This window comes from Sphaeramia orbicularis, chromosome 20 (assembly GCF_902148855.1).
Source record: "Sphaeramia orbicularis chromosome 20, fSphaOr1.1, whole genome shotgun sequence".
NCBI classification, from domain to species: domain Eukaryota; kingdom Metazoa; phylum Chordata; class Actinopteri; order Kurtiformes; family Apogonidae; genus Sphaeramia; species Sphaeramia orbicularis.
The window spans coordinates 9,782,847-9,797,599 of record NC_043976.1 but is presented as its reverse complement, the minus strand read 5'-3'; the positions used below and the strand labels follow the sequence as shown (position 1 = coordinate 9,797,599).

Below are 14,753 nucleotides of genomic sequence, written 5' to 3'. Positions count from 1 at the left end.
TGAAAGAATAGTTTTGTAAATGTAAATATTTTCACAGTGTAATGTTATTTTTTTCACCTTAATTTTTCCACATAATTTTTCACAAAGAAAATTTGTGGTTGTCATTATTTATGGGTTATTATGTTGTTATTTTTACTGGAGATCACATTGGTCTGTATGTGGAACCTGGACCAAAATGATTTGGACAACCTTGACTGTTCAGGTTAATTTTTACACTTTCATCCCGCGGGCCGGAATGGAACCTTTGGCGGGCCAGATCTGGCCCCCGGGCCGCATGTTTGACACCTGTGTTCTAGTCGAAGCCATTTCATTCACCTGTAATATTAAAAAAAACATTAATCATAAATTGGCAAAAGTAAAATCTTCAGAGCTCATTTATTGCAAGAAATATGAAAGACTTTTGTATCATATAATGTGAAAATGCCCATAAATGTAAGCAAAAATGTTAAAAAGCCAATATGTAGCATAGTTCAGAAAGTTGACCTGACTGAGCAAAATTAATGTGATTTTTGGATTCAGCACACCAAAATTATCCTAAATCAGCTCAAAAAACTTAAACAATAAATTTGTTGTTGACCAGTGTAATGATCGGAGTATTGGTGTGCATGTAAACAGGCTCATTGTCACAACACCGTGTAAATGAATACTGTGATAAATGTTTAACTTCCTGTCTTGCTTGTATTTCTTCAGGGCCATTCTTTCTTAAAACAGAAAATAGACTTAAGCTTAAACTTACAATAAACTTCAGAGTGTTACAGAGATAAATTTAATCGACTAACCCCGGTTTTCCGATGGACTCTTCCGCTGACTAATACACAAGACATATCGTCACATATTTTACTTTTTGAGTCACAAACCCAGTTGTGTTTGGAGTCTTAAAGTAACTGACATTATGGGGAACCATTAACTGTATGTTCTCATCTACGCATGGAAACTTTAAAAGGCCAAAAGGGGGAAAGCTGAGAAAGCAGTGAAAGGCCATGCTGTTAAATCAACAATGGCATTTTTATGGACAGGAGGTTCTTCAAAGACAAGGAGCTGAAGTACAGTAGAGGTGTTTCTCTTCAAAAATCAGCTTTGGTAAATTTTTGCTCATTAAAGTTCAAATACAGCTCAAACATTTCATCTAAATTGTTCTTTTTACACATATTAGTCATAAAACTCTGAATCTTATCCCCCAGACAAAAGAATCTACCAAGATACTGTAGTTAATGATATCACAGTCTATTAAAACAAACTGTTGACCTCTACTGGAATCCTCACAGTTATGTTGGTCGGGGGATAGATCTCATGCCATCAGGTGTGACTAAAGCAGAGTCGGGGTCCATAGTAGGGGGTCTTATAGTAGCAGCCAGGCTTATTCTGCCTAACTGGAAGAGCCCACATAGGCCAGAGTTTACAGAGTGGCTTAAACTCATGACAGAGACTACTGCCTTTGAAAATAGGATTGACAGGGTGAATAGGGTTTCAATTAAAAACAGTCAAATATGGCAGATGTGTATGGCTCATATTATTTTAGAGAATGTGTGGGAGGGGGGTGGTGGACAGTATGTGTATATGATTGTGTTTATGTACATGCTGTAAGTGTGTATATATGTGTATAAGAATTGTGGGGGGGCTGGGGGGGATTTTTGTGGCTGACTTTTAAAGTTGTGGGTTGTTTTGTTTTTCGTTTTCCTTTTTGTCTTTTTTTTTTTTTTTCCTTTGTTGTTTTTCCTTTTTGTAAAGGACTGAAAATACAATAAAATCAACTACAATAGCACTCAGAGAGCACAGACCTCCACCAAGCCAGATCAGTCATCCCTGATCACCACCAAAATTTAAAAATTTGTTCTTGTTGAATTATCTTGCTAACATTATTATCTTTATCTTGCTCTATTATCTTTATCTTTATCTATCTTTATCATTATTATCATTGTCTTGCTATCTTGGAAAATTTCATCCAAATCCATCCATAACTTTTTGAGTTATCTTGCTAACAGACAGACAAACAAACAAAACCCCCACATCCCGTCCCCCCCAATCACCACCAAAATTTAATCATTTGTTCCTTGTGCCAGTATAAATATTTCCTGAAAATTTCATGAAAAGCCGTCCATAACTTTTTGAGTTATCTTGCTAACTAACCAGCAAACAAACAAACAAACAAACAAACAAAAGTCAACAGAGCATAACGAAAGAGAAATGGAGCGGAACGATATTTTGTACAAAATTGAAGCTTGGTACCAGTCATGTGTCTGTCAAATTATATTAAATTCCAATCAATATTTATTGAGTTATAATGAAAAATGTGTCGTAAATGGGATTTTCAATGTTAAATGTAAATGTCCACAGAGTCCACATTCCACAGTGGATGTGGACAATTTTGTGCCAGATACAAGATATTGTTATAAGTTACGGGTGGATCAAATTGGAGGCTAATCGGAGTCGTTTTGAATTTTTTATGAATTTTCAAAAATTGCTCAATGATGAGAGATAGGAAAATTGGAAATTTTGTGACCTTGCTGTGACCTTGAACTTTGGCCTACTTGGCCCGAAATTTAATGGGTTCGTCCCAGGGCCTAGACCTATCTGTGGGTACAATTTGGTAAAGATGGTTGGAATAGTTTTCCTATAAAGTTGCTAACAAACAAACAAACATGCAAACAAACAAACACTCAAAGCAAAGTGATTACAATTCCTCCTGGTGGAGATAACAGCCTCCTTGGCAGAGGTAATAAACACTTAAATGACAAAAAAACAAAACAAAAAAAAGCCCCAAACTGTTGTGTGCTGGATGTTTGCATCCTCAGAAAGGGCACGCATTCTTAATGGTTTTAGGACATTTGTCTGATTAATTTAATTTTGTGTAACTTCTGTGTTTGCATATACTTACAACAGTAATCACCGGGACTGTCATTACCGCCGTGATGAGAGGAGGAAGTATGTACGCTACTGTCTCTATCATCAACGTCTATAAAGAAGGCAGTCTGGCAATCCAGCAGGCCGGGAAGACCATGAGCACCAAGATCATTATCCTGTGCAAGAAGTGCCCATTTGTAAAAAGAGGTGAGTGTGTAGAAAGCTAGGTTGAAATTAAATTGGCCCAGAGTGAATAAGGAAGTCATTTTTCATGTGTGAGAAACTATATCCCAGACACTGGATCATTATGTAAAGGATGATAATGAGTATGTGACTGTTTTCAATAACCTATGGCTCTGAGTTTGCCTCCTCTGCTGTGCCATCATGGTCAGTTCAAAGAGTTCGCCCCCAAAGTGTGAGGTGAGCGGCAAAACTCACTGTCAAAACAGTCGATGAAATGACTGAATATGTTTATATCCATACATATAAACATATGGTACACAGACCTGCTGTGTGGAGATTCTGATATTTGGCCTCCCTGAATGTCTCTGCCGTTCCGCCACTGCATTCAGGCTTTTTCTGTGTGACCTCACCAGGCTTGAACTACATCTTCATGGGCCAGGTGGATGAAGACGGCCGGGGGAAAATCGCCCCCCATCACTTTGTTATGGCATTTAAGACGAAGAACCAGAAAGGACTCAATGTTCTGAAAAACAAGCAGTGCTGAGTTCCGGTAGCAGTGAGGATCTCCACTGGACTGGTGCGCCCGAGGCTGAGCTGCGGATGGAAACGATTAAGCAAAATACGATCTCCGTCTCGACAACAAACACACAACACAAACACAACACTGACTGTATGTGCAGAGCTCCCAGGGTAAGACCAAAATTTACATAATTCATTAAAGCCACCAAAATAGGCGATGTACATTTTTGTGTATTTATTAAATTTGCTTCAAACCAAACAAGAAAATATCCATGTTTTTCATTACCGAAGGCTCACGTGCAAGAATCAGCAATAAAATTGGAAATATTTCTCCCCTACTCTCACTCTGCATGGTCACATTCCTGTCATACCCCTGGCAGACAGATTAAATGGTGGAAAGCTGGGAACACGAGGTCCACATTTCACAGTGACATGCTTGATTCAAGTTTTCAGTTTGCACCTGGATTGTGACAAGGCAATATTACCACAAATATATCCATATTCTGCCTTTTAGTTGTCTGTAGAGTGACAAATAATATGATTCATTAAATAAGAGTAGCCTTATATTTCAGAAGCCTGACTGATTTGTGATGGATTTGTTAAAGCTGTAGTATGACTGACGGCAATAACAATTTGCTGGTCATTGTTTTTTTGTTCTGTTTCTTTGGGCAGGAGTTGGAACTTTTTCAATGTGGTGATAAAAGTGTGCAATATTTAATATATACATGATTCTAATCATTTTTTGCTGGTTTTATGTGAAACAAATAAGGACCTAAGTAAAGCTTTTTGTTTAATTGCAAATGGATGCAAAGCACCGCCGTCACTATACGTTATTTACTTAGTGTCATTGTTTTTAAAAGAAAAGGTTTGAAATGAATAATGGAAATATTTTCATATGAAAAAGTCTGTGAATATTTATATTTTAGTGTTTTCACCTGCTCAAATAAACTTGTTAAACAGTTTCCTTTGTTTGTCCGTCTCTATGAGGAGCTTTCAGCCAGAAACCAAATATTGCCAAGTAATATTTGAACCGGTCTGTTGAGAACAGCCGAGGCAGCTACGCTCCACTAAGCATGAGAATGGATCAGGTGTGTGTAATGTGACTCTCACGTGGAGCAGACCACTGGGCAGCTGGCTGAACGCTTCACTGTTTTTGTCTTTCAAGCTCGGGTGGCCAAAGACCATATTTCAGCCAGAAACCAGCACGTATCTGCAGCCTTTACATTCAGAAAACTGCATCAGCTCTGTATAGAATTAATGCAAAAGCCACAGGGGGGGTTATTTTCCCATAAACTTTTTATTCATCTTTCTGTTGAAAACAATGGCTTTTTCTTTATTTACAAAAAAGTTGAATAGTTGAATAATAATACATAGGGGGCCTGAGTCTGGAGGCTTTGGTGGAGAATATATATATATATATATATATATATATATATATATATATATATATATATATATATATACACACACACACACACACTATATATATATATATATATATATATATATATATATATATATATATATATATATATATACTTTTGTTGGTATGGTTCCAGGCTTTAAAGTTGCCTCTGTATCTCAAAGAGCAGAGTGTGTACATGCTCGGGTCACACAGCATCCCAGATTAACGAGAAGCAGAGGTTTTGTAAAAAGAAGGGGGGCGGGGGGGCGGGGGAGAGAATATCGAGTCTTTTCTTAGCTCCGTGGGTAGAACATGGCGTATTTGGAGGTCCGGAAGCCCAGCAGGTCCCTCATCTCGTTGCGAAACTTGGACAGGTCTTGGCGCAGGTCGTTGAGGTTTTCCACGGTGGCCTGGTCCGTGCTCTGCATCTTCTGTCGCGTGGAGGTCAAGTAGCGGTGGACCAGGCAACACATGATCTTCTGATAGTTTTCATCACGCTTCTGCTTCAGATTCTTCCACTCCTGCATGAAGACAGTGATGTACAGGGTGGGGAAGCAAAATTTACAATGAACATTTAGTTGTTTTTTCTCAGCAGGCAGTACATCAGTTGTTTTGAAACCAAACATATATTGATGTCATAATCATACCTAACACTATTATCCATACCTTTTCAGAAACTTTTGCTCATATGAGTAATCAGGAAAGCAAACGTCAAAGAGTGTGTGATTTGCTGAATGCACTCGTCACACCAAAGGAGATTTCAAAAATAGTTGGAGTGTCCATAAAGACTGTTTATAATGGAAAGAAGAGAATGACTATGAGCAAAACTATTACGAGAAAGTCTGGAAGATACTATTAAAGAAGAATGGGAGAAGTTGTCACCCGAATATTTGAGGAACACTTGCACAAGTTTCAGGAAGCGTGTGAAGGCAGTTATTGAGAAAGTAGGAGGACACATAGAATAAAAACATTTTCTATTATGTCAGTTTTCTTGTGGCAAATAAATTCTCATGACTTTCAGTAAACTAATTGGTCATACACTGTCTTTCAATCCCTGCCTCAAAATATGGTAAATTTTGCTTCCCCACCCTGTACATTGACATACAGGTGGAGATTTGTTCAGATTACGGGAAGGAAGTCAAATGATTTGTCCAAATAATGATAAAAATCAAACCACTGAGGATATTTTTCAGGTGATGTCAAGTGTTTTTCTCTAACCTTGAGGCTGTTCTGTCTCTTTACTTTGCCCTTCGAGGTGTGTGAACAGGCCCACTTGCTCATGCTGGTCAACAAGTAGCACACAGTCTTCGGGGAGGGGAGGATATTGAAGGGTGGAGGCAGGGTACATTTGTCATCAAAGTAGCTGAGCCACAATTTGGCACGAGCAAACTTCCACTCCTTATCCTCGTGATTCTACACAGTTTCAAAAACAGAAAACATTATCTGACAAGCAACTTTCACACAGTTTTGTTTGTTTACAGACGAATCATGACAATGCAAAAAAAAAAAAAAAAAAAAAAAAAAAAAAACTTCATGTGGAAATCCTACGGAGACAGACTTTTCTGGACAACAAATTAGCATAATCAAAATCAAATGTTTGCTCAATGAATGCATAAAATGTGCAGCTACTCTGAAAAATAAGAAAACAGTTCCAACATCTGTGTAAAATTTCAGGGTGAATTAGAGGAAAAAAGAATCTCGCTATTGAATGAAACCAGTTCGAGCTGTCCAAACGTTTCCAAGTTGAACTCAAATTACCCTTGACAGTATGCTATTTTGTGCCAAATTGTTTGCACTTACAGCAATTTGTCTGAAGCTCTTGTGAAGCATGGCCACCAGCAGCTTGGTCAGGACAATCACCACCACAATGTTGTAGGTGCCGATGATCATGGCACCCACGAAGGAGCGCAACTCCTCTGTGTAGCTGATCCGTGTGACAAACAGCGCAACATGTGCCAAGGAGAAGATGTACCAGAACAGAGCATAGCACGTCCCCATAAACCTGTGAAAGACAAGACACTAGTGAATGTCCGACGTCGGTCACGTGCATCTGAAACTTGAATTATAATTGAATTAATAACCTGGGTCAACTGTGCTTATTCGTACCATAAACACATTGGATGTTTAACCCTTTCACGCATAGTGGTCACTACAGTGGACAGTTACTCTACAGCACAGGTGTCAAACATGCGGCCCGGAGGCCAAATCCGGCCCGCCAAAGGGTCCAATCCGGCCCCTGGGATGAATTTGTGAAATGCAAAAATTACACTGAAGATATTAATCATTTTAGTTCAGGTTCCACATACAGACCAATTTAATCTCAAGTGATCAGTAAAATACTGTCAGAATAACCCATAAATACTCACAACTCCAAATTTTTCTCTTTGTAAATGTAAAAATTTTCATGTCATTTTACTGTATTTACACTAAAACAAACTAACATTTCACAAAAACATGAATAACCTCAACAAATATAAACATTTTGAAATGTCTGAAGTGTTTACATGTTTAAATGATAAACTGAGACATAATACTGTTAAAATTGCACTTAGTTTTCTTAAGAAATTGCAGTTTGTTCATGTTATTCACATTGTTTTAAAGAACAGTTGGTATATGTAAACATTTTTATCACATAATTTTACTTTTTTTGCTCTAAAACATAGAAGAAAGTTTGGAGTTGACATTATTTATATATTATTATGTTATTATTTCAGTGGTCCGGCCCACTTCAGATCAAATTTGGCTTAATGTGGCCCCTGAATGAAAATGAGTTTGACACCCCTGCTCTACAGCTTTACTCTTGTATATTCATGGGTTTTGTTGTTTTAGTTCCATATCAACCAACACAGTGGACACTTATGCATCATCTCATAAACTGCAAATCATACCATTATTGTAACTTTGCTGTTCTTGGTTGGTTCTTGAGTGGAAATCAATTGTTAATATTTATTTTTTGCATATTATCTCCATGAAGTGAGTAATAACTAGTATTAGAATGTGTTAAAATGTGAAAAAAAAAAAAAGAAAAATGCTAAGTGTGGCTCTGAATTCAGGGTTTTTTGTTTTTTTTTTGACAGGACAGTGACTATTATATTTTTCTGTAAGATTTGTACTGCCTGAAGTGTTGAATTTGTCTTTGTTGTGCCATACTTTTCAATAAAAATATAAAAAAAAAAAAAAAAAAGTGAGAAAACATCAGATTAGCTGCATTAAACACGGTTTCATTTCACTGTTTTCATATCACTTTATGATACTGGGTTTTAAATACATATTTCTTTGCTTCAAGAATAAAATTCATGGTGTAGCTGAGTGGACATTTTTGTAAATCTATGAAAAACAGGTTGATTTAAAAAAAAAAAAAAAAAAAATCAATGACATTGTTTTTTTTGTTTTTTTTTTCATGCTTAAAGAGGAATAAAAACACTCAGGAAAAAAAATCTTGATTAAGGTTCTCATAATTCATGCATGAAAGGGTTAAACAAACCTAAACCTTGACTTTAACCCTTTCATGCACAGATGTCACTACAGTGGACAGTTGTTCTCCAGCTGTTCTCTTGTATATTCATGAGTTTTGTTGTTTTAGTTCCATATCAGCTGACACAGTGGACACTAATGCATCATCCCATACACTGACATTCATACCATTACTGTAACCTTCCTGTTCTTTTATCTAAATCAATTAATTCTTATTAGACTGTAATTAACAGTTTGTTTTTTTTAACAAAAAAGTTTTTGTTTTTTTTTTTTGCATATTATCTGAGTGAGACTAGTATTATAGTATGTTAAAATGTGAGAAAACATCAGATTAGCATCATTAACCTCCTGAGACCCAGAAAAATGAAAATTTTAGTTTTTTTTTCCATTAAACAATTATCTTGATTGGAAACCACAAAATGCAACAGTTTTTTTTTTTTGTTTTTTTGTTTGTTTTTTTTCGGATACATTTTTAAAAATTTCTTGTTTATTTATTTATTTGATTGAATGTCCTTTGCAATAGACAGCATTTTTAAGATGAAACTGTCACACTTTTGTCCCCTACAGAGGACAAAAATGCATTGCTGGGTCTCAGGAGGATAAAAATGTTTTTATTTCATAGTTTTCACACAGTATGTCAGTCAATACATGTTTCTTTACTTCAAAAATTAAACGTATGGTGTTCAACTGAGCGGACATTTTCGTAACTCCATGAAAAAGGGTTCATAAAAAATTTAAAAAAATCAATCACATCGTTTTTTTCATACCTAAAGAGGAATAAAAACACTCAGGAAAAAAATCTTGATTAAGGTTCTCATTATTCTTGCATGAAAGGGTTAATATGTATATTCTATTGGATCCTTCAGTTAGTCCAACTTCTTTATTTTGTGATGAGAATTTTTAATATGTGCTTTTATTTACTGATCATCATTCCCATTAGAGTCAAAGGTTTATATGCACATTTGTAATTTGTAATTTTGTAATTTGCAATAAATTTGAAGCACTTTATTGCACTATGCACTTTAGTTTTTAGTCTTTTAAATTTGTATTTAAATTTTTAGACATATACATTCAAGTGTTTATAGTATTTCAGGTTACTTTTACATTTCGTGAGGTATGTTTTTATTTTTTTTTGTAAACCAACACTGTGGTGAGCTAAGCACCGAAATTTCGTTTAATAAGGTACTGTTAGTGCATTATTGAATTAACATTTAGTGGCATTCTGGTGCATTAATTGTGATTTTTTAATGTTTTTCTTTTAAGTTCTGGATAATTTCTCTACATTTTACATAATGACAAACAAAAAGGACACAGAGTCTAAAGTGAGACCCTGAAATACAGACCCAATTTCATTTCCAATAATGACAGTTAGTTGATATAAAGCAGGGGTGTCAAACTCATTTTAGTTCAGTTCCACATTCAGCCCAATTTGATCTCCAGTGGGCCGGACCAATAAAATAATAACAGTGAAAAAAGTAAAATTAGATTATGATCAGGTTTACATCTACAAAGTTTCCTTAAAAATCTGAATAACATGAACAACTTGAATTGTCTTAAGAAAAACAAGTGCAATTTTAACAATATTATACCTCAGTTTATCAGTTTATCATTTACACATGTGCATTACAGTCACACAAAACATTTAGTAACGGACAGAATATTGCTAAAATTGCATTTACTTTTCTTAGGACATTTCCGTTTGTTCATATTTGTTCAAGTTATTCACATTTTTTTTTTAAAGTATAGTTTGGTAATGTAAACATTTTCATGTAATTTTACTTTTTTACACCAAAAACACAAAGAGAAAATTTGGCGTTGTCATTATTTATAGGTTATAATGATAATATTTTACTGGTTCTGACCCACTAGAAATCTAATTGGACTGTATGTGTCCGTATGTGGAACCTGAATTAAAATGATTTTGACACCACTGATTGTTAATATGTTCAGTGTCATTTATACATTTCACAAATTCATGGGATGGGACCCTTTGACGGGCCGGAGTTGGCCCCCGGGCCACATGTTTGACACCTGTGATATAAAGTTTTTAAAGTCATGTTGTCCATTTCATGAAACTTTCATGTTCTTTAAAGCAGGGGTGTCAAAACTAATTTCTTCCGGGGGCCGCATTCAGCCCAAATGGATCTCAAGTGGGCAGGACCAGTAAAGTAATAGCATCATAACCTACAAATAATGACAACTTTTTCTCTTTGTTTCAGTGCAATAAAAACATTAAATGACTTATTATATTATTATATTATTTGGTAACAAGCATAATATTGGTAACTAGAAAAGCACTTGGAGAGCGCAGACCTCCACCAAGGCAGATCAGCCCCCCCGACCCCCCTGATCACCACCAAAATTTAATCATTTGTTCCTTGTGCCAGTATCATTTCCTGAAAATTTCATCTAAATCTGTCCATAACTTTTTGAGTTATCTTGCTAACAGACAGACAAACAAACACAAAATCCCCCCATCACCACCAAAATCCAAAATGTAATAATTTATTCCTTGTGCCAGTATCAAGATTTCCTGAAAATGTCATCAATGCCCCCCCCCCCCCCCTTTTTTTTTTTTTTTGAGTTATCTTGCTAACAGACAAACAGACAAACCCCGATGAAAACGTAACCTCCACCGTTCCTTGGCGACGGTAAAAATTTGGAATTTGGAACTTAAATAAGAACAATTTCTCATTCAGTTTCTCATCGGCCCAGTTCATTGCTCTTCTTGGTAGACTTCGAGGTTCAGCTGGACTAGTTTTGCTTCAAAAGAGCAAAACTAGTCCAGCTGAACTTAGAACCCAGAAAAAAAGGAGTTGTCACTATTTACAGGTTATTATGTTATTATTTACTTTAGATCATATTGGTCTGTATGTGGAACCTGATCTAAAATGAGTTTCACACCCTTGATTGTTAATATCTTCAGTGTAATTTTTGCACTTCGTAAATCCATCCTGTGGGCCAGATTGGACCTTTTGGCGGGCCGGTTTTGGCCCTCGGGCCACATGATTAACCCTTTCATGCATAAGTCACTCCAGTGGACAGTTCTTCTCCAGCTGTTCTCTTGTATATTCATGGGTTTTGTTGTTTTAGTTCCAACACAGTGGACACTTACACATCATCTCATATCCTGACATTCATACCATTACAGTAACTTTGCTGTTCTTGATAAACCTGATCTGCACTAACATGTTTGAGTGTAAATCAATTGTTATTTGTTAGACAAGAAGGTTTTTTTTTTTGCACATTATCTTGATGAAGTGAGGAATTAATAGCATTAGAATATGTTAAAATGTGAGAAGACATCAGATTAGCAGCATTAACCCTTCGGTATCCCATCCAGCTAGGCCCTTACTAAACACCAAGTGTGCCATTTTGGCACACTTGTGGAATAATGTCAATAAAATTTTCATACAGTTTGTTTTTAATTCTTTTACACTTTTTTCTATTTCATCAACTTGAGCTGTAATAAAAATACCAAATACTCAATAATTGTCACATTTTTTAACCCTTAAACAAACCTTTTTTTTTTTAGATGCAAAAAACAAAACAAAAAATTTTTTTTTCAATATACTACATAAAAAGTGGATCACATATTATTTGATTTTTGCAGCCTAGCATATGTCAATGATGAACTCCAACACTGGTTAATTTGCATTATTATTTTTGGCACTAGGTCAAATGTTCAAAAATACCAGCATCTGTCCCCAAGTGTGCGTAAAATGCACACCTATAAATCAAACTATTAAATATTATATATTGATTTATTTTTCAGCTCTAATTTGATTTTATTTTTGTAAATCCAGGTCAGCCCTAATCATACAGATCAAATGGAAGAAATAATGCGTTTTAGGCACACTTGGGAGACAGATGCTAGTCTTGTAACTTTCTTTTGTTTAAAATGTGCACATTTTAGTTGGTGGACAGAATTTTAAAGATCAAGCAAAAATGAACAACTTCTGAATTCTAACCTTATTTAAATTATGAAAAATAATATGAAGTTTTTTAACATGAAGTGCAAAGTGTGCCTAAAAGGCGCACCTGGATACCGGAGGGTTAAACATGTTTTTATTTCATTGTTTTCATATCCCTCTCTGATTTGGGTTTTAAACACGTTTCTTTACTTCAAAAATTAACTGCATGGATATTTTTGAAACTCCACAGAAAAAAAAAAAAAAACCTTGATCGCATTGTGTTTTTCATGCCTAAAGAGGAATAAAAACTGAAGAAAAAAATCTCGACTAAGGTTCTTACAATTAATGCATGAGACACTGATCTGCATGTATGTAACTCTTTGACTCTGATAAAACAACTAGAATCTAAACTAAATTCTCACTACTATTATTCTACACTACTATTACTCCCTGTGCAGACTTGTTAAGTTACTTCCATCCTTCCATCTTCATCCAGTTACAATCTGACACTCTCCCTGTTAGCAAAACCCCTGATGAACTGTCACATCTGTGAGGCCGCTGTCATTCAGCTGTCGTTTCGGTTATTTAACGCTCCTCTGCTACTTTGACACTTCAGTTTTGTCGTCTGGTCCTTGTTTCACTCTCATAAAAACATGACATCCTCACCACTACTACCAGTATCTCAGCTTCATGGGGAGTTTTCTCCATATCTGTAACTAATACGATCCCTTCACATGGTATTTTTCCTTTGGGGCAATGATAATTCAATATACACCTATCTCAAACTTTTTCTTTTCATTTCATCTTCTTTCTATTTTAACCCTTTCATGCATGAATTACACTGGTCTACAAGGAAAATGCTTCCAGAATAAAAGTAATGAAATTTTACCACATGAGAGTCACTGATAAAGAAAAATCAAGTCAAAAATGCTGGTTGGCTGAACTTTCCAAGATACAGCCTTGGGTCAAAATGTGAAATTCAAGAATTAATGAGAGAATGGGTTTGACTCAAAAGGAATATTTGTCTCAGAGTTACAAGATCTACTTCAAAACACTGTCTGCACATTAGAATACATTCACTTTACAGGTTCTATTTAGTGGAAGATTTATAAAACTATTATATAAATGTACATAAACCAATATATATGTGTAATAACACTTAATCATATACCTTGAAATCATCAGCAAACCAGCACTTTTGTCATTTATTTTCCAATTAATCTGATTAAAATACGTAACATTTAGCACATTTAATCTCTGAAGCAAATCATTTCTAAAAAATTGTAGACCAGTGTAACTTTTAAATAATGAAAACTACAAATTTTTATCTTTGTTTTAGTGTAAAAAAAAAAAAAGTTAAATTACACAAAAATGTTTACATTTACAGACTAGCCTTTTGCAAAAAAAAATGTGAAAAGCCTGAAATTTCTTAAGAGAAGTATGTGGAATTTTAATAATATTCTGCCTGTTACTGAATGTTTTGTATATTTGTAAATCTCTGAAGCAAATCATTTCTAAAAAAAATTGTAGACCAGTGTTATGAAAACCTTAGTCAAGATTTTTTTTTTTCCTGAGTGTTTTTATTTCTCTTTAGGCATGAAAAAAACCCCAATGTGATTGAAATTTTTTTAATGAACCTATTTTTTATGGAGTTACAAAAATGTCCGCTCAGCTGGACACCATACGTTTAATTTTTGAAGCAAAGAAACCTGTATTTAAATGCAATAACAGAAAGTGATAAACTGTGTGAAAACTATGAAATAAAAACTGTTTTTAATGCAGTTAATCTAATGTTTGCTCACATTTGATCATACTCTTATACTAGTTATTACTCACTTCATGGAGATAATATGCAAAAAAAAACAAAAAACTCAACATGTTACTGCAGATCAGATTTATATCACAACTGTAAGTGTTTTATCTGCACTCTTCTCTTTTATTTTATTTTAAATGATTATTATTTATGTTTACTGATTACACTGGGTTACAAAAAAATGTTTTTTGCAAGCTGTCTAGGTTTTTTCAACTGAATTAGGACCATTTTGCACCGCTAAATCCAAAAATGACATGTTTTTCTCAATCAGGTCAGGTTTTTTTTGCTAATTTGATTAGGAAAAATTTGATCTTCTCACAAAATATAATAATTAATACCAAAATAAGATTGGTAAGCACACTTTATGAAACTTGCGACTTGATTCCTGTTAGGTACAATGGTGTATTCACCGCAGATGTAGCAGAATACGTCAGGCTTATTTTTGCAAGATCTTCCAGTCGAAGTCATTTCATTCACCTGTAATATTAAAAAAAAAAATTAATCATAAATTGGCAAAAGTAAAATCTTCAGAACTCGTTTATTGCAAGAAATGTGAAAGAATGTTGTATCATATGATGTGAAAATGGCCATTAATGTAAGCAAA

The 14,753-nt window shown here is 34.9% G+C and overlaps 2 protein-coding genes across 2 annotated transcripts in view; one reads left to right on the top strand and one right to left on the bottom strand.

Annotated features, from left to right (window-relative positions):
- pcolce2b (procollagen C-endopeptidase enhancer 2b) overlaps positions 1 to 4,504 on the top strand; it is a 22,467-nt gene extending 17,963 nt beyond the window's left edge. Inside the window, exons 8-9 of the mRNA XM_030123508.1 lie at positions 2,881 to 3,048; positions 3,438 to 4,504. Of these exons, the coding sequence (XP_029979368.1) occupies positions 2,881 to 3,048; positions 3,438 to 3,568 (299 nt within the window). The 3' untranslated portion in view covers positions 3,569 to 4,504. The remainder of the gene's footprint in view (positions 1 to 2,880; positions 3,049 to 3,437) is intronic.
- Positions 4,505 to 5,036: 532 nt separating this feature from the next.
- Positions 5,037 to 14,753, bottom strand: part of trpc1 (transient receptor potential cation channel, subfamily C, member 1) — a 63,936-nt gene continuing 54,219 nt past the window's right edge. The window contains exons 11-13 of the mRNA XM_030123507.1: positions 6,749 to 6,950; positions 6,167 to 6,361; positions 5,037 to 5,469 (exon numbers count right to left, since the gene is read on the bottom strand). Coding sequence (XP_029979367.1) covers positions 5,242 to 5,469; positions 6,167 to 6,361; positions 6,749 to 6,950 — 625 coding nt within the window. The 3' untranslated portion in view covers positions 5,037 to 5,241. The remainder of the gene's footprint in view (positions 5,470 to 6,166; positions 6,362 to 6,748; positions 6,951 to 14,753) is intronic.